The 25,337-nt window shown below is 40.1% G+C and overlaps 1 protein-coding gene across 1 annotated transcript in view; it reads right to left on the bottom strand.

Moving 5' to 3' along the window:
• NPSR1 (neuropeptide S receptor 1) overlaps positions 1-25,337 on the bottom strand; it is a 62,291-nt gene that overhangs the window by 24,109 nt on the left and 12,845 nt on the right. The window contains exon 2 of the mRNA XM_032182619.1: positions 21,705-21,837. Coding sequence (XP_032038510.1) covers positions 21,705-21,837 — 133 coding nt within the window. The remainder of the gene's footprint in view (positions 1-21,704; positions 21,838-25,337) is intronic.

Genomic DNA, 25,337 nt, shown 5'->3' with positions numbered 1-25,337 from the left:
AAAAAGTAGAGGGAGGCAAGCAGGGAGCAGAGATGGATTTGCCTGAGGTACAGAGGGAAGAAAAAGGGTCTGTGGGGTTTCGCACACACAGGGGCTGTGGGGTTTCTCACACACCAGGCAGGTCTGCAGCCCCTCAGCTCTCTCCTCCCCATCACCACCATGGCCACAGCCAGTCCTCCAAGGCACAACTTGTACCTGCTTTATGAATCTGCCAGTGTTTCTAAAAGCAGCTTTTAACCAGCAATTATTAAAAAGACCAAGAAGCAGTCTGTTGTTCCTCGAGGAGGCTGAACCACACTGAACATAGTGCTTCAGCATCTGAGAAATTTGGCAGGTGCTGAAACCAGCTGTGAAAATCCTAAAGACCTGTTCTTACCCAAGTCTCTCTTGTAGTCAGTAAAATCCATTTGGATTTTTCTGGGTATAACTGAATGTGAGACCTTGCCTCTTTGCATTTGAGTGTGGGAGCCACTTGATTTATGAGGTGATTGCATGTGCTTGTGTGTTGGGCACTGCCTCGTGTGCCTGAAGAGTATAAAAACGTGAAAATACAGCACTGCCCTTGGAGGGACAAATTTGAATGCAGGTTTGCTATCATTTTGAGTGAGACAAATTTTCATAGCAAAAAAACCTCCACTGAGATAGAAGTCCATTATGGAAAACAAATGGAGGTAATTAGCAATCTAGCATGGGAATACGGACATGTTACAACTGTCCCAGTTAATCTTTTTATAGAAATTCATTGAATTGATGGCATTGCCCAAGGGATATACCTTGTGCAGACTTCAGGATATTTCTTTCATTACAACCAAAGAGTTTAAAACAAAATTCTGTGCTAGCAAGGCTGCAAGAAAATCCCTCCATCATTTGATTATTACTGCTGACACCACTCTTCCCTTAAGTCATTTCCCTTAAAGATGCTGAATGTTTTTCCTGTCAGAAGTGGGGAGCAGATTGTTGGTAAGCTGCCATGGGTTAAAATGCTCCACATGTCATTTCAGCCACAAGTTGATCTTTCTTCCCCCTGATGAGAGCAGTCCTTTTAAGGTGGATGTGGAGATCCATGACTTTTTGGTGAAGCCAGTAGCTAGTGCCTCTTGCTGAAATTTCATTTCTCTTTTCATGTAATTTACTGAGTGTTCCTCATTGTAGCATGTAGGATGTTTTGTTGCTTTATTGACAGTACCAGACTGCAGAAGGCACAGCAGCAGTATGGCTTGTAACACAGGTTCCTCCTCAGGGCTGAGCACTGGCTCATTTTCTGGGGACATCACCATGTGTTCCCATCACCTTCCTATCCCCAAAGAGAATTGGAGGCAGCATTTTCCTAGCCCTTGCCTGCCACTCTATGGAGTGATAGGCCCTTAAAAACAAAAATGCTTTAGAAATGAACCCTAGTGCAGCAATAGGGACCTGTCTGTGATTTCTGAAGGGACGATGCAGCTATTGCCAGGCAGAGCCCTGTTTCACAGCAGCCATCACTGCTCTGCCATGCCCACTCTGTATCACATTGCCTGACATGCAGCCAGCAGTAAGACAGCATGCTGTGAACTTGCCTTGCAAGCCAGAAAAGCCTTTTTTTTCTTTTTTCTTTTTCTTTCTTTCTTTCTTTCTTTCTTTCTTTCTTTCTTTCTTTCTTTCTTTCTTTCTTTCTTTCTTTCTTTCTTTCTTTCTTTCTTTCTTTCTTTCTTCTTTTCTTTTCTTTTCTTTTCTTTTCTTTTCTTTTCTTTTCTTTTCTTTTCTTTTCTTTTCTTTTCTTTTCTTTTCTTTTCTTTTCTTTTCTTTTCTTTCTTTTCTTTTCTTTTCTTTTCTTTTCTTTTCTTTCTTTTCTTTCTTCTTTCTTTTCCTTTCTTTTCCTTTCCTTTCCTTTCCTTTCCTTTCCTTTCCTTTCCTTTCCTTTCCTTTCCTTTCCTTTCCTTTCCTTTCCTTTCCTTTCCTTTCCTTTCCTTTCCTTTCCTTTCCTTTCCTTTCCTTTCCTTTCCTTTCCTTTCCTTTCCTTTCCTTTCCTTTCCTTTCCTTTCCTTTCCTTTCCTTTCCTTTCCTTTCCTTTCCTTTCCTTTCCTTTCCTTTCCTTTCCTTTCCTTTCCTTTCCTTTCTTTTCTTTTTCATGGCTAGGGGTGCAAACAATTTAAAATTGGTACTTAGGAGTCCTGAAACTGCAGGTTGGCCCCAGCATACCTGAAGGACAAAGCACAGGAGAGGCAGCAGGCTCTGGGCACCTTTAAGACAAGACACCTGTAAGATACCCAAAAGACACTTTTTAAAATGCCTTTGCCCAGTTTTGCAGGCCCCTCACCAGCACTGCAGAGCTTTTGGGCACAGGATGGTGCTTTTTGTGGGCAATCAGCAAGCTCTTTGCTCATCTGTGGTGCTTGCACTCCTACAGGCATGTGGCAGACATGGTGTGTGATGCACTGCTACAGCATGTTCTCTGCTTAAGGCCTGGAGCAGAACACAAAATATAAGAGATGAAACATAACCCACTTGAAAACCTTTGAGAGGGAGTCTGTTCAGTTACAGTTTTGCAGATTTTTTTTTTCAGTGACAGAAGTGATGTTTTGAGGTTTTCTTTCTTTTTCTCTTTTTGTCTCATAGGAAGTGACAGAAAGTTTTGCTGTAGTGGGTGAGCATTTTATTTATTTATTGCATTTCTTACATTTCTGCTCTGAGGTCCCCCACCCTCAAGATAAGGCAGGCAGGATGCTGTAAGGATGCACACAGTAAAGCTTCAGCCTTGCCCCTGGGCTCATCCAGGTTAAATGATAAAGGGCTGAGACAAGCTCTTAGGGCACAACATCAACCTTAAAGAAATGGCACTTACAAGAGCCAGAGAGCAGATCCCTGACAATTCAAATGCAGTGTGCTGCATATGTGAAGGGCATTAAGGTTTTGTGTAATTTGTCTTTTTTAATAAATCTCTTCCTAGCTTTCCTTCCAACCCCACTTCCCACAGCTGACAGAAGGCTGGATTGAACCAGCAGTGCTGCTAGGGGGATTTGTGTGGAGCATGGCACCTGGTAAGACTGTGTACAGTGAACAAGAAGGAGGACTTGGCTCATCGTACAAGGTCATTCATGTCTGCAGTGGTTTTAGGCACTCAGAAAACCTGGTTCCTCACACAAGGGTGAAGAACTGAATTGAGGACTGAATGGAGAAGGGAGTTGTGCAGAGCACATGAAGTTGAGAGCTTCAACCAAGTCCCCACTTCCTTCTTGTGTTACTTATGCATGTGTAGCCTATGAGGTCACACAATATTTTGTTCAGTGGGAAGTTCTGCACAAAGGGAGGAATTTATTCGAGTGGAACACACAGCGTCATCTGAATGTATTTCCACACTGGGATGTGAGCAGTGAACAAAATTGTGGCAGCCATTTATGCTGTAGGTAATGACAAACATTGCAAACACCTTCAAGTTTTGTGTTTTATTGGGTCCTTTCAGAATGTCTGTAGGTTTTGAAGTAGGAATCAAGCATCTGCCTAGATAAATGAACATAAGACTGACACATGCCTGACTGTCGAAGTCACAGTTAAGCAAGAACAACTGTTTGATCACAAGTATTTAGCTGTTGGGAAAGTGTATTTCAAATTCAACCCATTCATTTAACTCCCCTTCTTTCCTTCAGGCAAGGCAGAACAGGTAGAAGGAGTAAAAGCAGCAGGAGGAAAAAAAATCATGAATATAGGATGTTGGCCTTGGTTAACGAAAATGCAGAAGATAACGTCCTACAGATCATCTTGTCTCACCTATGCACTGGAAAATGAAAAAATGAAAACTGGAAAAATGGAAAACTTCTAAAAGGACACAGAAACTACACAGTTTGTAATTAGTCGACTCTTCATTTATTTCAAGTGATTATTGTACCTCTAACATTTTCCGTGAGAAGTGTTCTTTCTAGGATAACATGTACCAAACAAGTCAATTTTAATTCTGTCCTTCCCCAGTGTCTTCTACATATATTCATTTGTTATTTCCTCTGTAGCCCCATTATTGGTAATTTTTGGCAATGTTTTACCTCAAGTATTTTAAGGACTGCTTATCCATATCTTGATCACAACAGCAGCTGTGTGATTTTTCTCATCTAAAAATTGTGGACTCTCCAGGTAAAGATTTCTGTTGATGTAATTCAGGCATTCTGGTCCCCATTACAATCACTGAACATGAGCACTTATAATCCTTTCCTACTGTCTCAGATATTGTTGATGTAGCTGCTTTAGTCTAAGTTGGTATGGTAAAGGTAAAGCCTTCTTTTCTTCCTCACATCAAACTGTAAATCAGATTGCCATGATGTTGAGGCAGTGATGTTGCAAGCTGTAGCTCAATTTTTGTCTAACCGGAGGCTTGCAATTACAAAGCAGTGGGACAATATTCGTTCTCATTTTTGTACCTGCTTTGTCTCCCCTGGTGTCTGCTGATAACATGAACAAAAACATACGAGTAAGCTTCCCTGGAGGATTGCCTTGTAAAATCATCATGTGGAAAGGGCAGCACATGAAAAATGAATGCTGAACTGCTTTCCATTAAAAGTATTGCAATGCCAGAACACAATGAAGATTGTTTAACATGCAGTCTGGATCTCAGTCCTATAACTGGACTCAACTTGGCCGTAGTGGACTTATGAGCTTTAGGATTTATTACAACAAATAAGTCTCCATGATGCCATGTGATATCTTGGATGTGAATTCCATAAATCCTGTTAAACTTTATAATCACATGTTAACCAGCTATGCAATGAAGTTAGAGGAAGTAACAAAAGTCCCTTAATACATGCCAGCCTAAGTTGTACAAATTGTCAGACGGTGTTCTGTCCTACCATCCTCTAGAAAGATGGGGAAAAGTCAGTCTAAAGACAGCTTCAGAAAATTAAATAAATATCACTACTTTAAAATGCAAGAAGGGGATAGTAAAAAAAGCCTATATGTTTTCAGTGCTTTCTAGTGCATGTAATGTTTTTCTTTTTTCCTTCCCTTCCCTTCCCTTCCCTTCCCTTCCCTTCCCTTCCCTTCCCTTCCCTTCCCTTCCCTTCCCTTCCCTTCCCTTCCCTTCCCTTCCCTTCCCTTCCCTTCCCTTCCCTTCCCTTCCGTTTTCTTTCTTTTCTTTTTTCTCTCCTCTCCTCTCCTCTCCTCTCCTCTCCTCTCCTCTCCTCTCCTCTCCTCTCCTCTCCTCTCCTCTCCTCTCCTCTCCTCTCCTCTCCTCTCCTCTCCTCTCCTCTCCTCTCCTCTCCTCTCCTCTCCTCTCCTCTCCTCTCCTCTCCTCTCCTCTCCTCTCCTCTCCTCTCCTCTCCTCTCCTCTCCTCTCCTCTCCTCTCCTCTCCAGTATAATTTCTGTTAGAACTAGAAATGCTGCAGTACAGATGCTTGACTGAAAGATGTTAGTATTATATTTGTACATTTAATGTCAAAAATGAATATCATGTCTTTTAACTGAAGCTAATGAGATCCTAAATTATAATTTTGAGGAAAGCATCATTATTGCAGCCACACTGCTGGCAGCACTGCTGAAATACACATTGTGCAGTCCTCTCTCTCAACATCTGCCACCAGCATACGAAGACGCCAGGTAGAATACTCTACACACCTACCTTAATTTAGCAACAGATATCAAACCTTCATGTAGAGTAACTACAAAATTAACATCCCCTCTGTCAGATGACAATCCTTTTATACTTTCAGCAGGGAATCAAACAGCAATCCATAGGAATTACAGGCAACTGGGCAACTCAGAAATAAATAAATAAATAAACCCACTTTACTCCTTAACGCTAAAACATTGGACCCAAGGGATTACACACTTTGGCTGCAAGCAGCTTTTTTTGAAAACAAAAACAAATGCAGCACAACTGTCATTAGGATTTGAATGTCTAAAGCAGGCTGAAAGTAGGAAAACCGTAATCAGTCCATCAGGACCACAGAACAATTCTGTAGCTGTCAAAACAAGAATTAAGCCTTCCTATAAACCAGCATAAATTGACATAGCAAAAGCAGACTGCTGCCAATGTAAAAAAAAATATATACATAGTTCAGTCTGTTGGCAGCTGAATGTATCTACAAAGCATATTCAAGTCTACCACTGGGACATGTGAAAGGTTATCAAAACATCAGCCATCCTAATATCTGGTTTTGCTCTGGGGCCCCAAAGTAAACCCTGAGCCTACTTCTTGCCCTTCTTTTTTCCCTGTACCACACCATGTGCACCAAATGTGGCAGAAATATAAAAACAACTATTTTCATTGCACTCTGTCTTGTCCAAAAATTGTGTTGTTTTGAAGACTGTCATTTATGAAAAGGAGCACTGAAGACCAACTGATTGCTAGACAGACTTACCAGTGCTCCTAATTCCTTTTTCCCAAAGCACGTTACTTATTTAACACCCTTGAGACATGCTCAGAACTATGTTTAAACAGAACCAGTTTTCCACCAGTGTCAAGAGCCTTTGGATGAGATGTGGTTTGTGGTTTGAGGGCTAGGCCTACCAGGAATTTGACTGAGGTTGCAATCCCAGTCCAAAGTGATTCCCCAGCATGCTAAAAACATACAAGTAATCAGTCTTTTCAAAATGTCCACCTTCTCTTCCTGACCAAAAAGGTCAGGGTATGTTTGAGATGAATATCCAGAGGGTTAGGTTCTCCCTGCATATAATTCAGTGAGACAGTTGAGTGTAAAGAGTGCAAACAAACAGCTCATTTAAACTGCAAAAACAATTTACTTGTGCCTTTTGCTAATCTTCTTAGTCAGTGGCATCCTGGCAAAGTTCATCTGAAATTGGAATGTTTTCTGAAAGAGTAAATATATTTATTTACAATTCACACTGAAAACATAACTCTGGGAAAAGCTTGATGCGGTTCAACGTGACTTTCCCCAGTTCTGGGGCAAAGAATGGTCAGCCGGGGGGGGATGCGAATATTTTTTTGCCACCTTCTAAGGGAAAAAAAGCAACATAAACAACAGACTATAAATTCAGCAAGCCATTGAATGTATACAGTCACTGTCTTTTTGAGAATATTTTCTGCAAAGTATTGTGGAAAAATTGTATGTTGAAAACAATATTAACTTGCAACAGCACTTATTTGAAAATATATTGGTGTACTAATGAGTGGGAGTTTAAGGATATGGAAATAAGTCTGAAAACACACAATGCTATCTTGCAAGAGCAGGTAGGCCATTTGTTTGTGATATTTCAGGATGATCAAGTTAGTCCTGAGCAAGAGCAAAATAATTTGTTTGTGACATTATCTGTGCACAATGAGGTCCAATAAAAGAACTCATAAACATTTTCTTCTTCAGATCCCTTCAGATTTATATTGACATTATAAACCACAGAAGTGAAGCATAGAGTTATTTAAAAGCATACCTGTAAGAGATATAGTTTTAGAAGCACTGCTTCACTGCTTTTTATTTTTTATTTTTTTGGATGGATCCTGTTGAATTGATTTTTTTTCCCAGTCTATTCATATTAGCTGTGTAGATTGTTCACAAAATTGCAATTGTGTATTGTAATTTCACTTTGATCACAGTCATTTTCTTTCTTGTGTTATCCAAGCTGTCTTCTAAAAAATAGAGCAGTAATGGTATGCAGCAATGGATACTGAACTGCTCGCAAATCACTCAGGCAGCTCATAGAAACATTATTAAAAGGCAAATGCCCTTTGTGCTCCTAACTTCTAAACTACACAAGCTGAAGTGCTTTAATATGTCTAACGCATCGTAATACATTGAGATGTGCTCTGCTGGAGTTAGTACTATGGCTTTCCAGCTGACAGCTTTTCCTCTCCTGTCAGTCACTGGCTGGATTTGACTCTGACTTCAGTTCATGATGTCGGTTAGATGTCTCAGTGTGGTTTGCTGGGAAGCTTAGTGACAGGAATGTGGCACGTATAATTTTCCTGGAGTAATTTCTCACCTCCTGCAGAAAGATCCTGTTCAGAGTGTACTGAAGTGTCTCCCTGGTACCAGCGAGTGTCCTCCCAAGCCATGGGGACTAGAGATGCCCCATCCTGGGAAGATGCCCTGGCTCACTGTCTAATGTGAACTTTCTCCCAGAGCTGGGCATGCTGCTTTAGTTTGTGGATGCATTAAACAGCCTTTTTCCCCTCTCCTGATGTCATCCCCTGATCAGCGGTGTCCATGAATGTAACATTCAGACATCATGTGAGTTTAATCTTTTACCTAGAGAACTGGGAGCTCATCTGAAGATGTGCGTACTCCTAAAATCAGATCCTGTGCAGCTGCCCTACAGCTTTCCCTGTGTAGAGGAGATCAACAATGCTGGCCACAGCTTTTGAAAGCTGAATGTGCATTGCCAACCCTCACAGGGTGCTGAGAACTCTTTCCATCGTGGCAGCTGCCCTGGGTTTGGTATATTTGGTTCCTCATTGTTGCTTTTGTTTACTGGAAAGTTACCTTGTCAGGCCAAGGCAGGAACTCGTACACGGCCATTAGTGATCTGAAATGGCCACAGGTGTGCTTGTAGGGAGTGAAGAAGCTTATCCTTGTTGTCTGAAGGACTTCTTGTCTCTTTTCTATTCGCTGGGCATATGATACTTCATATTATAAAACTTGCATCATTCTTTAGGCTGGTTTTGATACCTAAGGTTAATGTCAGTGTTTGTGTGGCTGAGCTCAGTTCTCAATCCACGCAGCCTTTTGATGGATCGAGTCCTGCCTTGGTAGTTACCTCTGTCTGTTAGAAAACTGGGGCATTCTCTTCACCTTTTGTTTATCTTGCCTACTGCTGTTGTAAGCTAAGCATAAACTATACTGCCTATAAGGCACAGGTTTTGTAGCAGAAGAAGTCTTTCCAAAAATCACAGTTATAAAATATGATATCTTGTAAGACCTAAGACTTTCATACAGACAAAAAGGACCAGCCTAGCCAGTATCAAATTTCCAACAGCTGTATAAATATATTTTTTTCTCAGTTGGCATCAAGAGCTTTAAACCAAATAACAATTATTAACACATGATTTCCCCTTACTGGCAAATTATTTTTTTCCTACTGGCATATTAGTGGAATACACTTTCCATTTGGTAATGAGTAAATTGTGCATGCCTTTAGATACAGTACACACTCACAGTAAGCCATCTCTTGAGTGCAATATATGTTTTGAATGTCATCACTTACAGAAAATCCATACTTGAGCTAACATGCTCTTACATTGTCCCCTAGACACAGTGTAAAACATTTCCATGTTGCTTTCCGTCAATCACTCATCCTCCAAGGCCTAAGAAGATGGCCAAAGACACTGTCCCACCCACTCTACAACCAGATCCCTGTTACCTGAGGTGCAACATGTCCAAGCAACTCAAAACTTCTGTTCCAACAGATTTTTGCTACAGAAGAGACAAAAAGTGCTTTGAGAGACATCTAAGGAATGCAAAAGGTGCCACATTTTGAAAAAAAAAAAACAACAAACACATGTTTTGGCTAATTAATGCATGGTAGGATATGGTTATTTGGGATGTACTCAATGAAAGCCATGTATGTGGTGAGGCGATGCTATTTTAGTGAACTTATCAAGCTACAAGGGCTGGCATACCCATGTGGGGAGACCTAGCCACAGTCTTCACTTACAGCCAGGTTGCAAAGGTACAGGACTCACTATTGATTTGTTCATTTTAGAGGCTTGAGTGTTTGAGATGTATGTTTTTGGAATATAATATAATGAGAGGACCCTTCAGAGAAACTAGGTTGATGTGCACCTCATGTGTTTGACACTTACTTATTAATATTAGATTAGATACTTTGCTTTGTGAAGGTTTCACATGGGTAGTTTTCTTTGCTGTATTGTCTTTTGTGCATTAAAATTTCATGAGAGTTCCTGACACAGAATCACAGAATCACAGAATTTCTAGGTTGGAAGAGACCTCAAGCTCATCAAGCAATGAGATTCACCACTGATAATTCTTTGAGACTAGAAATGCATGCACTGCACGAGTGGATTAGTGTTGTAGTATAGATTTCATGGGTCCCATGCAGCCAGTGCTGTGAGGTTTACTTCATATGGGCCTTACCATTTTGCAAGCCCAGTATTTAAAATGTGTCAGGCTTGCCGTCTGTCCACATGTGCTTCTGTCAGGAAAATCCAGAAACCTAAACTTCAATTGATTTTATAAATGAAAGAGGGAAGAGGTGACATGGCATATTACTTTTAGAGATGTGGACAAACCAAAACACTGAAGGAGTCTCATTCTTCAAGTGTTATATACAAAGCTGGCCTAAGAAGTGGTGTTACTGATTGTATTCTAGGCTAGGACCGAAAGAAAGAGTCTCTTTTGCTTTTCAGTCCTTTTAGGGGGGATTTGCTGCTGATTTCCATGAGCAAAGGCCCATGGTCTTGAAGGTCATTACATACTGAGTAAGGGCATTTATACAAGTACACCTCCTTGATTTTTAAATAGTTTCCAACTTTCATTAAAACAAACAAAAATGACTGAGAGAAGTGACATTTCTTGTATTATTTTGACTTACCAAATATGACTGGACAGAAATTTTCTTTAGGAGCAGTGTGAAATGACAATGTTTAATCCACTGTAACTATTTTTTTAGTCTTAGTAATAACATAGCAGTAACTCCAGCAATCCCATAACACTTCCAGAAAAGCATTGCTTATATTAGTTCTGTCTCTGTAGGAAAGCCATTTTCTAGGAAGAACCTCCATCCTTTCCATATGTGATACCAGTTCCTGTATTATTCCCTATCTGTGTGAGTTGGAAAGTGGAAATGGATAGAAATCAGTCCCTTATTCAAGACTGCAAAATGTCTATTTATAGAATAGCGCCATCATAACGTGTAGAGATGTGGTATTCATCTCTATAATTAAGGTTATATTAAAAACTCTATAGATAAATAGCTGCCCTGGCACATCCAGTAGATAGATTCTGATTTTTGCTATTATTTCTTCAGTTCATAAACGACTTCAAAAAAATACACACCTGTAATTTTATTTTTATTTTTTAATAAAATATTTGTACTTTTGTTTCTGTCATGTTTCTTCAGCTTCCTGGAGCTACGAAGCAGTCTCCTTGTGCTAAAAGCTCCTAGTCCCCAGTTCTGGTTTGCCAGCTTTTGTCATGTTTGGATAATATTTTGCCTATTGTTCTCTGCTGCTAGTTTACAAGTAAAGAATAATCACCTTGCAAGGAAAAAAAAAAAAAAAAAAAAATATATATATATATATATATGTTCATTATCAGTAAACTGCCAGTCTAAGAAATCAGTGTGATCTACCAACCATTTCTGCTTTTCAATGCTGTTAACATAGTTGCTTTAGAAACAGCAAAATTTTGACTTGGAAGTTAAATGCCTGGGGGGTTTTCCAGATGTAATTTCCATTCTATTCTTATCATTCCTGTTCCTATTAAGCAGGTCTTCACCCTTTTCTCTTTCAAGGTACCAGCAGCTTATTTATGCCCTCATATTGAAAATGTCAAATAGGAGTGGAGAAATTAAGTCTACCTGCAAGGTTTTGGATTTCCAAGTTCTGTGAACCTCAATTTAACACTTTTGAAGTTTTATTTTTTTGTTTTTGGTGTGTATTAAATGTGTGCAGAAACAGAATGATGCTGCTCAAGTATGTCCATATTCACATTGCATCCTTTATTAATTTCATGCTAGTCTTTCTGCTAGTGCAGCAGGGTATGGTAGTTATCTACACTGCAAAGGTTCTAGTCCAAGGTTAGTCATGCAGCCATTGTGTTACCGCACAGGTTTGGAATAGCATTTACCACTTAAGCTACATTTTTTTCCAGACTTTACTTAAATAAATTGTCTTTTAGGCAGATGCTAGAAAAGTCTGGAGAAATTCCAGGTGGCTGTTTAGAAACATAGATGAGTGTAAAGGGAATATTCGTGTGTTTTCCATGAGGTAACATGTTGATATGCCTTGCTTTAAAAAAAATAATATATATATATATATATATATATATATATATATATATATAATATATATTATATATATATACTCATATATACTTAATATATATATACTTATATATATATATACACTTATACTTTTTATATATCTATCTATCTATATTTATATATATATATATACACTTATATACTGAGAAATACCTTCTCTGCAAAACTTTGTATTTGCTGATGTGAATGGAGTCAGAGCCTTTGGAGGTTTTATTCTAGCAGTGGAAGATAAGGTTCTTCATTGTCAAAGAGGAACAGTAATCTTGACACATTTGGTGATATATGAATGTCAAAGGGATTTATATAGTCAACTTCAGGGGTCTAAATTAGGACTTGAATCCTTCTGTACAGTTAGTGAAACTTAAACACAGCTCAGAGAGCTTTTCTCTATTGGCTATGGCTGGATCACAGGGAAAGCAGCTTCCTATCTTACATACCTACAGTGAGGCACCTAAAATAGATGGCATGAATAATCCCTAAAATGAAAACCAGCATGAAGGAATGCAGTAATGAAACTTAATCCACTTATCTCTATGACAGTTATGGCCCATTGTGTTTCCCAGGACTGAAGTTGAGCCTTATGTTTTCCTTTGGTCCTATTCCTCTATATGTGGCAAGTAGCTAGCGGAGCTTTTTTGTCCTACCTTATCCCTTCTCATAATGATGCTATTTAATGCTAAAGATGTGATGCCCCCGCCAACAGTAACTCCCTCAGGTGAAAAAGGTCACACTTTGACTCTGAGTCAAAGACCTGAAAATGTATGTTATCACCAAAATAATCAACTATCTGGCTATAAGAGAAAGAAGGTATATGGAAATATTTGCCAAATTCACATTTCACCATGCTAAATAGAAAAGTTGCTAAGATCATAAAATTGTTATTCTTGCTATTTCTTTAAAATATTGCATGGTTACTCTAGCATGCACACTCATCCCACATTGCATTTTTGCCTTACAGCCCTCAAAATTGCTGCAGTCATCCAGGCAAACCTTTATAATCTCCAGGCAGTCCTATTGGTATCAGCAGATCTGTGATGACACAGTAATTTAGCTGCACAGTGCAGGTCTCAGCACAGGATTAGCAAAATTACATTGATGGTGAAAGGGAAAAAAAGCTACTAGCAGAAGTTGGCTGAAAGGAAATGCTTTTATTTCAGCCACACAGAGGTGTAGTCAGGAACAGCATTTTTATGCAAAGTTCTGAAAAAAATGGCAGAGCCTTTCAAAATGATATAAATGGTAAATGTAGCTCTCCTATGTGGAAATCTGTAGGTGGGGTAGTGGAATGAGGTTTTGGCTGTGTGTCTGTTGAAATGAGAAGACGGTGTCTTTGTATAAAGAAAGGACATCTAAGGTTCATTCATCATTTTTTAATCCTTTCAGAAATGACTTATTACATAGGAAAAGCAAACAGAGTGGCCAAGTCTACCTTAGTTTAAATGTATGATCTGGGGTGAATTTTGAGAGAGAAGATTGTTGCCCGGTGTTCCAGTACTTTTGTTATTTCCACTGTGGGAGTATCCAAGGGCCCAGGCTTTTGGGGTGATACTTAAAGGCACTCCTGGCTGACTTAGGAACAGAGGTTTGGTGCCTGCTTGTAATTTTAAACATATACATCCACTGCAAAGGAATAATCACTTTGTCTGATATTGAATATGTATAGGCATACTGGCACTGGTTTTATTTTGTGCTTTAGAGGTAGAGGGTTTTGTAGACTAAAAACTGTTACATACATACAGTTTATATACAGAAAGGCTTACATTCTTTGAACAGGAAACCCCACCTTTACTGAAAATATGTTATGGCTCTACAAAATAAAAGTTTTTTTTTTTTTTTTTTTGTTGTTGTTGTTGTTGTTGTTTTTTTTTGTTTGTTTTTTTTTTTTAAAAGATATTTCTGTCCTGAGAGTGTTATAGTGACTGATATGCAGATGAGAAAAAGACATTTCATCTTCATTGCTAAATTTTCAGGGTCCCAGGTGGTCATGTGCAACATGAAAAAAAACAACAGCACATTGCAATATCTTTTCCTGAAATTGGTACTGGAACTAGTGGCCACCTGGGAGAGTGCCTGCTGTCTTGCACTTTCAGAGTGGATACCATTTATATCAGTGGGCACTTTGAAAATACTGCTCTGAGCAACTACGGATGGTGAACATGCGAACAGTCCCCTCCTGGAGCATTTTAGTACAGGATATGCATGCTGTACATTAAGCAAATGGCTAACAAAAGGGTTAAGAGGGTTTGTTCATGAGCTACCCTTGCCTGTGAGGACATGAGAGCAATGTCTGAAGCTATGCTGCAGTGTGGCTTTTGCTACCTGTAACAGAGCTGAGGACTACTGCTCAGACACAACAGCCTGGAAAATGTTCGTTTAAGGATGTCTGCCTAGAGGTCTGTGATTGCATTAATTATAAGCCATGAATCATGGACATCTTGTTCCTGCATTTGTAAGATTAAAGTAGCCTATATAAATAACAGTCATTACAAGGTTTTTAAGTGGATGACCATTCTTGCTTCCAGTAGCAAATTTGGAGAGATCATTATCTTTATATTTCCACTAATGGGAGGGACATTTCATTCTGCTGTTAGAGATCAACACTTCAGCTTTTTTTGCATCTGTGCCAGCACTACTTTTTCCTACTGCAGTGGTCTGCAATTGACAGAGTCAGAGCAAATGGGCATATTGTTTCCAGCCCTGGACTCTCCAGTGAGCAATTAAGAAGGTATCTAAAAATACAGTCAGAGAGCAGGAGGCAAAATTTAGAGGCCACAGGCTTTGGTCAGGGCTGGTTAAAAACACTTTGACTTTGATTCAGAATTGGAAGGAAAAACAGAATTAGTTTTCAGCAAATTTACAGCATGTTTCTACACTCTCAGGGAGTGTTCCACCTCTACAAAAGCCACCCTGCAGGGTATTAACTAGCCTGCTTTTCAGAGTACCATATTCTAGAACAAAACTCTGGCTACTGAGTCAAGATCAGCTCCATCACTGTTTCTTTACCTTTCCTAGCATGCTTCCTTGACTCTGATTCTCTTACCTATCTACTTAGAAAGCAAATGCAATCCAGCTGCTTTGCACCTCAGTACTACTGCCAGTCATCCAAAGTCACCTTCTTCCACCTGTCTTGTGGGAGTACAAGATCTTTTCAGAGAAAGTTCATTCTGCGCCAAAGGCAGTTTCTTTTGCTTTAAAGGAAACTTGCAAGGAAGTTGTATAACTAGGCCGTTTGTTGCTATTATATATTTCATTGTTTTTCCGACACTAGTAGTCTGGATTAGAGCAGTATATTTTCAGGATGCCAAGTTTTGTCTGCCAGACCTCTAGCCTCATAATTTCACCTCTGAAACATGGGATCATCTTTGTTTTCTGTGACAATTTTCCTTTGTATGACCAAAAAAGGTGAAATGAAGGTCTATATTCTCCCTAAGAGACTGTATTCTCCTTCATACAAAGCTGCTTTCTGTCTCTCACTTTTGGTGCTAAAGCTCACTTTTGGTTTCCTTGCCTAACTTCTGAGGATATTCTGCTTTTTACCCCATCTAATTGAGGACTGGGTTTGGAGATATCAGAATAGATACACATATAGAAATATTCCTGGCTGTCCACAAAAGAAACCTAAGAGTATAGTAAAACTGGAATTGTGTAGCATCAATGCCCAAGATGACTTATTATGATCTAGGGTACTTTGACTCGTCTTCAGATCTTATTTAGAAATCAAAGGAGAATATGAGTTTTTGCTAGGTGGCACTGAATTGCCAGGACTAACAATGGATATCCAATATGGTTTTCCATGTGCTACTATGAGGTGTTGCATGTGATGACGCCACCACATTTATCTTATCCTGCATTATGTCTCAGCTTGGGGGGGGGGGGGGGGGAGGTAACTTCTTCCAAATCTTCTTTTCAACAGGTAGAATACTTTCTTAACATAAAAGACAACACCAACAAAAAACAACAGACACCTCTAATTTTTACTCAGTCTTCATGTTTTTCCAAAAATACAAGCAGAAAATAGAGGTGTGGAAAGAGGAGAAAGCCACAAAATTCTGGGGATTGCTGGAATAAACTGTCTTTCAGTTCATCATTCTGCATTTTGTTTCTGTATCTTGGTTAGGCAATCATATAAATCAGTGGCAAGGTCTAGCCAAGACCCAGTTGGCAAGGTGTAAGTTTTCCAGTATTACTGGGAACTGAATGGGCTCTTTGGCTGCCAAAAGTCCACCTCCAATAATGAGACTTGCTGAGTTAGAAACTAATTGGCTCTATGCAATTAACTTCCAATATTCATTATCATTGTGATACCTAAGGTACTTGTAAAACTGATGATTTTATACTCAAGATTTCTCTGAAGTGAGGAAATATTGCAAGTACCATTTTCCAGATGAAAAGCTGAAACAGTGAGAATTATCTGTTAATATGGTTCTATATGTTAATTTTTTTAATGGTGCTATTATATTAAGTTTTTGTACACATCAGGAAGTAACAAGTCATCTTCATTCTTTCAACTCACAATGACTAGGAAGGAATACTAAAGGAGGAAAGTTACAGCCCATTAAAGTTGCCAGTGCCACAGTAGATTTAGTGTAGTTTTATTACCCAAGGCCTCCTGAGGAGGTCATATTTGGAGATTAGGCAGATGGACAAATTAGAAAAAAAAAAAAGGAGGAGAAGGAGAAGGAGAAGGAGAAGGAGAAGGAGAAGGAGAAGGAGAAGGAGAAGGAGAAGGAGAAGGAGAAGGAGAAGGAGAAGGAGAAGGAGAAGGAGAAGGAGAAGGAGAAGGAGAAGGAGAAGGAGAAGGAGAAGGAGAAGGAGAAGGAGAAGGAGAAGGAGAAGCCAATGTGTTTCTTCATGTTTAGCCATTATAATAGTCTAACTTAGTGTAGGTAAGTTGGCAGACTCTGCCTTCAGTCGTCTTAACCAAAGCTATTACAGAATTCAGTGGCTAAGCAGCACAGAAATGAAATAATTCCTACTTCAGAAGGGTCCATATCCATGTAATCCTCCTGTAGCAGATTTTTGGTGTACTGCCTTTTTACTAAACACTAAACAAAATGAGTGCATTTTCTTAAGGACCAAGACCACCTTCTGTGGTCCAATTTCCTGGAAGCAAACAAAGAATGTAGAAGTGATGTAAGGAGACACTTTTAAAAATACTTTTTTTTTTTTTTTCCAGTCATTCTCAAGTCATCCTTTAGGATTTGGCATTTATACCACAACTTAGACTAGTTAAATATTTTTTCAGGTCTTTTATTTTTCTGCATATATGTATGTGACAATAAAAGTTAGCTGACATTCTTTTTACTTTCTTTCTTCATTACAACCATAACAATACCTAAATGAGCATGTATTCCCAGTTAAGTTTATTGGCTTAGGGCTTAAAGTTAAGCACATGGTGAAGTGCGTACTTGTATTTTTATCCCCAATAATGAACAGAATTCAATATCATTCCTAAGGTACTGACTTCTTAATTATGGGGCTGGAGAAATCTTATAGAATTAATGGTCATGACATTTCCAACTCCAATTTTCCTGATTTTAACTTGGGGGGGAAAATGAAAAAAAGAAAAAAAAAAAAAAAAACAAACAATCCCCATCCCCAACAACAAACCCCAAAAAACCTATACATAGACATGTACACTTTTGGTCATTACAAAAAAATAATTAAATATATTCCTCTGTCACTAGTAGTTGGATGAAGGATATTGAACAATTAAATACTTTTTTTACCAGAGATTTTTGCATGCCTTGATGAGTTTTAGAATTGGTCAAATAATAACATTTTTTATTGAACGGACTGTTTAGCCAATATATTACTATCTCATGTTACTCAAATAACTGAGTTGTTAATAGAAAAATATATATTCTCTTGTCAGCTGCTTTTACATTTTGAGAGTAGGGATAAGGAGGCCTTCTTTTGGTAGATCTGGGGGAAGTGATCTAACTGGATAGAATACAATCCTATTTCACGTGAAAATTTCCAGCATGATTTCCAGCATGTCCACAGTGTCGCTTGTTGGTCTGTCAGACCCTACTCTTTGTTCTTGAACCACTTGGTGAATTCAGTCAGGGGCAAAAATCTTAAAGCCACCAAGGGTCTGTAAGGTACATGAAATGGCATCAGGTAGAGGGAGATAAGAGAGGTTTCCTGCCAGTAGAGATAGCTATGCCATGAGCATAAGTTGTGTTAAACTCATAAGAAATCTATTTGGGAAAAAGTGTTTAGAAATACCCTTCCAACAGGGTAATCTTCAAAGTTTACACTTTCTGAGAAACTAAATTGCCTTGGAGATAGAAATCTGCAGGAAACCTACCTTTAGTTTTAATCTTCACAGAAGAACTTGTTTCTAAGAAAAACATTTGGGGGAGGAGGGGATAGGAGACATATACCCAAAAGCAAGCTGAACACAAGACAAACATGGCAATATTCTTTTTTGTTAAATTAGCTGATGCTGAGTGATTAGTACTATTGCTCAACTCAGCTGTTAACTCTTAGCTGATTTCCTAGTGCTTAATTTCCAGATAATTTCAAAGAGATTTATGCATGATCTGAGAGTTAAACACAGATTTAAATGCAGTACTGACACAGGCATTGTATAAGCATATATTTAATATGAAATATACTCTGAATCCAGGCTTCAGCAATATCTTTATGCTGAAGTGGAAGATATTACTCATATACCTATAGATCCCTGCATCCACCTGCACCATGTTGAATTGCAGTGTAGTGAGGGATTAAGTACGTGTCTTATCTGTGAATTTGCCAAGTGGGTGAGACCATTGACTTCTGGTGGTATTGAAAGAAGCCTCAATCAGTTAGTTGCTTCTCTTCTGCATCTGGCTTGGCGATGAGTCAAGAAGAACAACAGTGCACATTTCCTATTCATGTATTATGTATAATTTGCTTTGAATACCTTGTTTATTCTAACACAAAGGCTATATTTTAATTTTATATTAGTACTGTATTAGTAGGAAGACATGAGAATTAAGTATGTTATTCAAGTATCGAGCCACAGATTAATAGAAAAGAAATTTTTAAATGGCTTTGAAATGCCTGCATTGATAAAGCTATATCCATTATTCTTCTCTCTTGCTACTAGGGCAGAAATAATAAATATTTTAACAATCCAAAAATAGATGGAAGTAGTAAGATTGAGTAAGCAGAAACTGTTTGCCAGGAGATTAGGCTTTAGTTGGTAGGATTTAAATACGCCTGGCATATCAAAGCAATGTGACAAGCCAGTATTTTCATAATATTCTGTGTCTACCTCATAACTTGTTGTGAAAGGCTGATGACTGTTGCCAGCTTGCTTTGCTCTTATTAATATTTTTGAAGATAAGAAAGTGAAATAGCTCCATTTCAGGAATTAAGTCATTTCTTTGTGCCAAATTACTGACAGAAACTCTTGGTGAGGGAAGATAAATTAGAGGTCTGACTGCTGTGCCACAAAAAAAGAAGTCAACATTGCCTGAAAGGAATCTTGCTCTTCAAGGTGGTGTTAACTCTTTTCACATTGCAGATGTGAATGTCAAGTGGGTTTTCTGCTGTGAATTCGTATAATAAGAAATAGATCAGACCATTGAACTCAGGCACTGTTGTAGTCTGATTTTGAAAGCCAGGGATAAATTTAGGAAAGGGGAAGTCAGAAGAACCAGCAAGTTTAACATGCAGACCTTAGTCAATATGGTAACATAAGCTATAGAACATTATGTGCTACCCACCTCTAATGGGATATTTACCTTCTTGTCTTTGTCATTAGTTATTGCAGCTTCCTCAAAACAACACTTGCAATCCCCTCCCCTCCCATCACGCAGACTGTATTCAAATCCCCAGCAAATAGCTCTCCATCCACCTCCACTTAACTCAAAAAATTAGCCTTTCTTATGGGTCCAAAACTCCTGCTGAGGTCCTTACCCAGTACAGCAACAACAGTAGTCTCCTGGTACACCTCACATAGACCAACTTTCTCCTGATCAGTCCTGGCCAAGACGCTTCTGTCTGCTTCTTGCATTATTCCTTTGACCTACACACCTGTGTTGTAATGCTGGTTCTTCATCTGCTGCAGAAAATACATGTGTTTTCTTACTCAGACAAAGCCCTTTGCTGTTTATTTGAGCTCTTCCTATAAAGAACCATCTCCTATTACCACATTGACCTGTGCATTTGCTCTGGCAGCGAGACTGGCCCTTGTGCATTCTGTGTGATGGACACATGGGGCCATTTTCCACTCATCTCACTTACAAAACCTTTCTCAGGGCAGTTGTCCCCACTACTCTGTTCTCTGATGCCATCAGTTAGAAAGTGGACAGTGTCCATCTGAGGTTTCAGATACTCTTCTGCTCTTGTCCCATGTTACTGCTTGTCTGGTTACTTTTTACCATCTTCTGTATATTCACCTGGCATTGGGCTATTTAAACTCATATAGACACACATGATCTGTGACTGCAGCTTTCAAAGTGTGCTGTGAGACTGTGTCAACATATATCATCTGATGGCAAATACCACTGGCACATGAAGGAAGTGACATGGAAGTCACAACCAAGATAAGAAGCAAAACTTTTTATTACAGATGAACACAAAACCCATCAGCTCTTTTGAAAAGGAGTCACTGCAAACCTTCATCTCCTCATCTTGAACTAATTCTTACATTGCCTGTAGTTATGGATCAGTCCTTCTGCATCACTTTGCACAACTTGTTGTAACTGTTTCAGGTGAAAGCTGTTCTTCAAATAAGACAAGGCCCTGGATAGGCATGGTTGAGAACACGGGCAGGAGTTCATTTACTTGTGAAGAACATGTTAAAAATTGGGGAGTGTAGTCCTTTTCTTTTCCAGTTTAAATAGATACAACAGACATCAAAAGAGGACTCAAAATTGCTGGGAACACATGTATTAAATAGCTGTTTACTGGATGTTGCTATAATTCCTACCATATCTTACAAAAAAAAAAAAAAATCAACAGAAAAAATATAAATATATGCTATATACACAACCAAAGCAACACAGCTGTCTTGTAAGCAGGGATTAGTAGCAAGACACTGTTATAGAAACAGTACACATTTTCCCTCGGGAAACTGTTAAAACCCCATAAATTCAGCCCATTCAAGGCCACAGAGAAACAATGTTCTGCTTATGCTCGTTTCCATTTCTAGTTGCTGAGATCGATAGTTTACAAACCAGGTTTCTATACATTCTCCATTACATTTAAAAACTACAAAGGTATTGGATCAGAATCCTTATTCCCACTGCAAAAAAAAAAAAGAACTGACCCAAATGCATTCCTCTCCACATTTACATTTTTCTTTCTCCCTTACTTGGTTAAACCAGACTACAGGAAGTTTTTTTCGCTCTTTAATGCAAGTGCATAATTGATGGAGCAACACTGTAATGAAGTACTTTAGAAAGGGTTTTAGCAGAAAAACACCAGAGATTCATCTTAAACTAGTTTAATCTAAACAGCTCCATGACAACAGCTGGGGGCATAACTTCTGGGACATGTGGATGCAAATTCATACTGGAAGATAAGATTCAGTGAAATAAATGAGTTGCAGCTGCTGTGTCTGACACAGACACTACTATATCTAGCAACATCTTTTTAGATCAGAGGCAGACTGAGCCCTAAGATAAGCAGCTATCCATCTGTCTCATGGCAAACTGCAGCTGGATGTTAGGTGGCAACTGAATTCTTCACCATTCAACTTGCATTTTCTTATTAATGCAAGACCTTTTCGTAATTTTTCATACCAATTCTGCACAGTTCAGATGCCCCATTCCCTCCCATACACTACCTGTGATTGCCAACTGTGTAACAAAGAATGTCATTCGAGATTTCCGCTTCCTCCTCCATGTAGAGAAGAGCACAATGGCATTTCCAGCAATTGTGACAATAAAGAGGATCCAAAGAGTTACCAGCTGCTCTGTCTGCATTAGAAAAAAAGAAAATAAAAAATCATACAAGTAGGTGAGTGGGTAGTGACTACAGTTAAGCCAGTCAGTTAACCTAGGACAAATGAGATAAGAAGAATTAATATATAAATGCATATATATATATAGTCTATTATTTTATTTGCAGTGCCTGCATATTACTTCTGTATTCACAAAGCCACTATCAGTGTTTATGTTCTGCACTAGATGCTAAAATGAGAGGCAGACTTCAGTTTTCTCCTGTTGCTCCAACAAGCTGTGAAATAACCAACTGCCTTACTTTGTAAGGAATATTGATAGATGGGCTCCTTTGGAGAAATGGGGGAAATAAATACTTCTCTTCCTCACAGCTCCAGTGAGTACGGGTCATGCACAAACCCTATAAAATTCAAACATCCACTCCATGATCTAGATGTGCACCAAGTTTGAAAAGCAAGCATGACCCACTGCAAGGAAAAGTAAAATTGCATAGCAAGCAATACGTGAGGACAAAACGTCCCCTAGTGGTAGTGTGCACAAAGAAAAGAAGTAAGAAAAACAGTTATGCGCACTCTCAAAGCATCAGGATCCTCTGGCTGCAAGAACAAAGGTGTACATAGGCACGATTGCTTGTTTTGTGTGAGTGCATACACAGTTTTCTCCCCCCCTTTTGGCCTACCAAAAATGATTTTGTCTTCTCTAAATGCAGATTAGTTATTTTCCAGTGGCTATTCTGTAGGTTTCCTCTAGATGTGTGAGACTGCAAAGTTCGTTTTCTCCATATCAGCCAGCCAGCTTTGAGAAGCACTGAGTCTGGTGAGCATGGGGTCAGCTTGGAGAAAATACTCTGTATTTCTGCAAAATTGTCATTTACAAAACCTCTCTTGTGTAATGCATGTAGTGTCATGGAGGAAGATAGTTCTGCTGCTCTTCTGAAGGCACTTTTCACAGCAACAGTTTGGAGGGCACAGAACAGGGGAATGCAGTAAAAAAAATCCTGAAGTATCCAGCAGCAATAATATATACATTGTTATTATAGTCAGTGAGAGAAAAAATACACATATGGCTCAGTAGAACCAGTAGCCAGCACCCATAGTCCCTCATTTACTGGAAAGCAAGCTGTGGCCCATGCTCCTCAGCCACCTTTGTTCCAGGTAGGTGGTGATGGTATCCTGTGAGTTATGTGGGTGTGCGGGAAAGGCAAGATGCAGTGCATGAGCAATTCAAGGCTGCGCTCTCTAAACCCAGGGATTAGTCTAAGTGCACAGTGAAGGCTGTGTTTAGATGGTTTCACTTTTCCCAGCATGATAACTTTGTCAGTATAATCTGCCATTAGGGCCACCTCACCGAACTTTAAAGCTCTAAAGAGAGACAGCTACTCTAAATGGCTTTTGTAGTCTGAGTAATGGCCGTTTCTCAGGCATGAGTCATCATCCATCTCACCTACCCTGGGATGGCCTGTCTCCACTGATTATAGAATCATAGAATCATAGAATCATAGAATATCCTGAGTTGGAAGGGACCCTTAAGGATCATCAAGTCCAACTCTTGACACCGCACAGGTCTACCCAAAAGTTCAGACCATGTGACTAAGTGTACAGTCCAATCTCCTCTTAAATTCAGACAGGCTCGGTGCAGTGACCACTTCCCTGGGGAGCGTGTTCCAGTGTGCAACCACCCTCTCTGTGAAGAACCCCCTCCTGATGTCAAGCCTAAATTTCACCTGCCTCAGCTTAACCCCATTCCCGCGGGTCCTGTCACTGGTGTTAATGGAGAAAAGGTCTCCTGCCTCTTGACACCCCCTTACGAGGAAGTTGTAGACTGTGATGAGGTCTCCCCTCAGCCTCCTCTTCTCCAGGCTGAACAGGCCCAGTGACCTCAGCCGTTCTTCGTACGTCTTCTCCTCCAGGCCTTTCACCATCTTCGTAGCCCTCCTCTGGACACTCTCCAACAGTTTCATGTCCTTTTTATACTGTGGTGCCCAGAACTGCACACAGTACTCGAGGTGAAGCCGCACCAGCGCAGAGTAGAGTGGGACAATCACCTCCCTTGACCTACTAGCGATGCCGTGCTTGATGCACCCCAGGACACAGTTGGCCCTCCTGGCTGCCAGGGCACACTGCTGGCTCATATTCAACTTGCTGTCTACCACGACCCCCAGATCCCTCTCTTCTAGGCTGCTCTCCAGCGTCTCATCGCCCAGTCTGTACGTGCAGCCAGGGTTTCCCCGTCCCAGGTGCAGGACCCGGCACTTGCTCTTATTGAACTTCATGCGGTTGGTGATCGCCCAGCTCTCCAACCTATCCAGATCCCTCTGCAAGGCCTTTCCACCCTCATTCGAGTCCACAACTCCTCCAAGTTTGGTGTCATCAGCAAACTTGCTCAAAATACCTTCTATTCCTACATCCAGATCGTTTATAAAAATATTGAAAAGTACCGGCCCTAAAATGGAGCCTTGAGGGACCCCACTGGTGACTGCCCGCCAGCCTGATGCAGCCCCATTTACCATAACCCTTTGGGCCCTGCCCGTTAGCCAATTGCTCACCCATCGTATGATGTTTTTATTTAGCTATATGGTGGACATTTTGTCCAGCAGGATCCTATGGGAAACTGTGTCAAAAGCCTTGCTGAAGTCCAAAAAAATCACATCAGCTGGTTTCCCTTGGTCCACCATACGGGTGATCTTATCATAAAAGGAAATCAGGTTAGTTAGGCAGGACCTACCCCTCACAAACCCATGCTGGCTGGGACCAATGACTGCTTTGTCCCCCAGGTGCACCTCAATAAGTTCGAGAACCATCTTCCCCATGATTTTACCAGGCACTGATGTGAGACTGACAGGCCTGTAATTGCTAGGGTCTTCTTTCTGACCCTTCTTGAAAATCGGCACAACATTTGCCAGCTTCCAGTCTACCGGGACCTCTCCAAATTCCCAGGATCGTTGAAAAATAATTGAGAGAGGTTCCGCGATGGCGTCCGCCAGCTCTTTCAGCACCCGAGGATGAATCCCATCCGGACCCATGGACTTGTAGGGATCCAGGTGGAGTAGCAAATCCTGCACACGTTCAGGGTCGGTTGGGAGTTTGTCATCCCCACCGTCCCGGTCCTCCAGCTCAGGGCACCCTGGGTCCCGAAGCCCATCATCGGCATTGAAGACAGAGGCAAAGAAGGCGTTAAGTGTCTCTGCTCTGCCTATGTCATTGTCTGTGAGGAGACCTTCCCTATCAAGGAGTGGCCCTATGTATTCTTTAGTTCTCCTTTTTCCATTCACATATCTAAAAAAACCCTTTTTATTTTCTCTCACAGACACAGCCAGCTTCAACTCTAGGTGTGCTTTGGCCACACGAATTTTCTCCCTACAAACACGAACATCATCCCTGTATTCTTTCCATGGCACCTGGCCCTCCTTCCAGTAGTGAAACACTCTCTGTTTCTGCCTAATCTTCATTAGAATGTTCCTGGTCAGCCATGCCGGCCTCCTGCCCCGCCTGCCTGACTTGCGATATTTAGGAATTGCC

The sequence above is a fragment of the Aythya fuligula genome, chromosome 2, assembly GCF_009819795.1.
Source record: "Aythya fuligula isolate bAytFul2 chromosome 2, bAytFul2.pri, whole genome shotgun sequence".
In the NCBI taxonomy this organism is placed as follows: domain Eukaryota; kingdom Metazoa; phylum Chordata; class Aves; order Anseriformes; family Anatidae; genus Aythya; species Aythya fuligula.
Note: the sequence above shows the minus strand (reverse complement) of the source record. Positions and strands in the feature narration are given on the sequence as shown.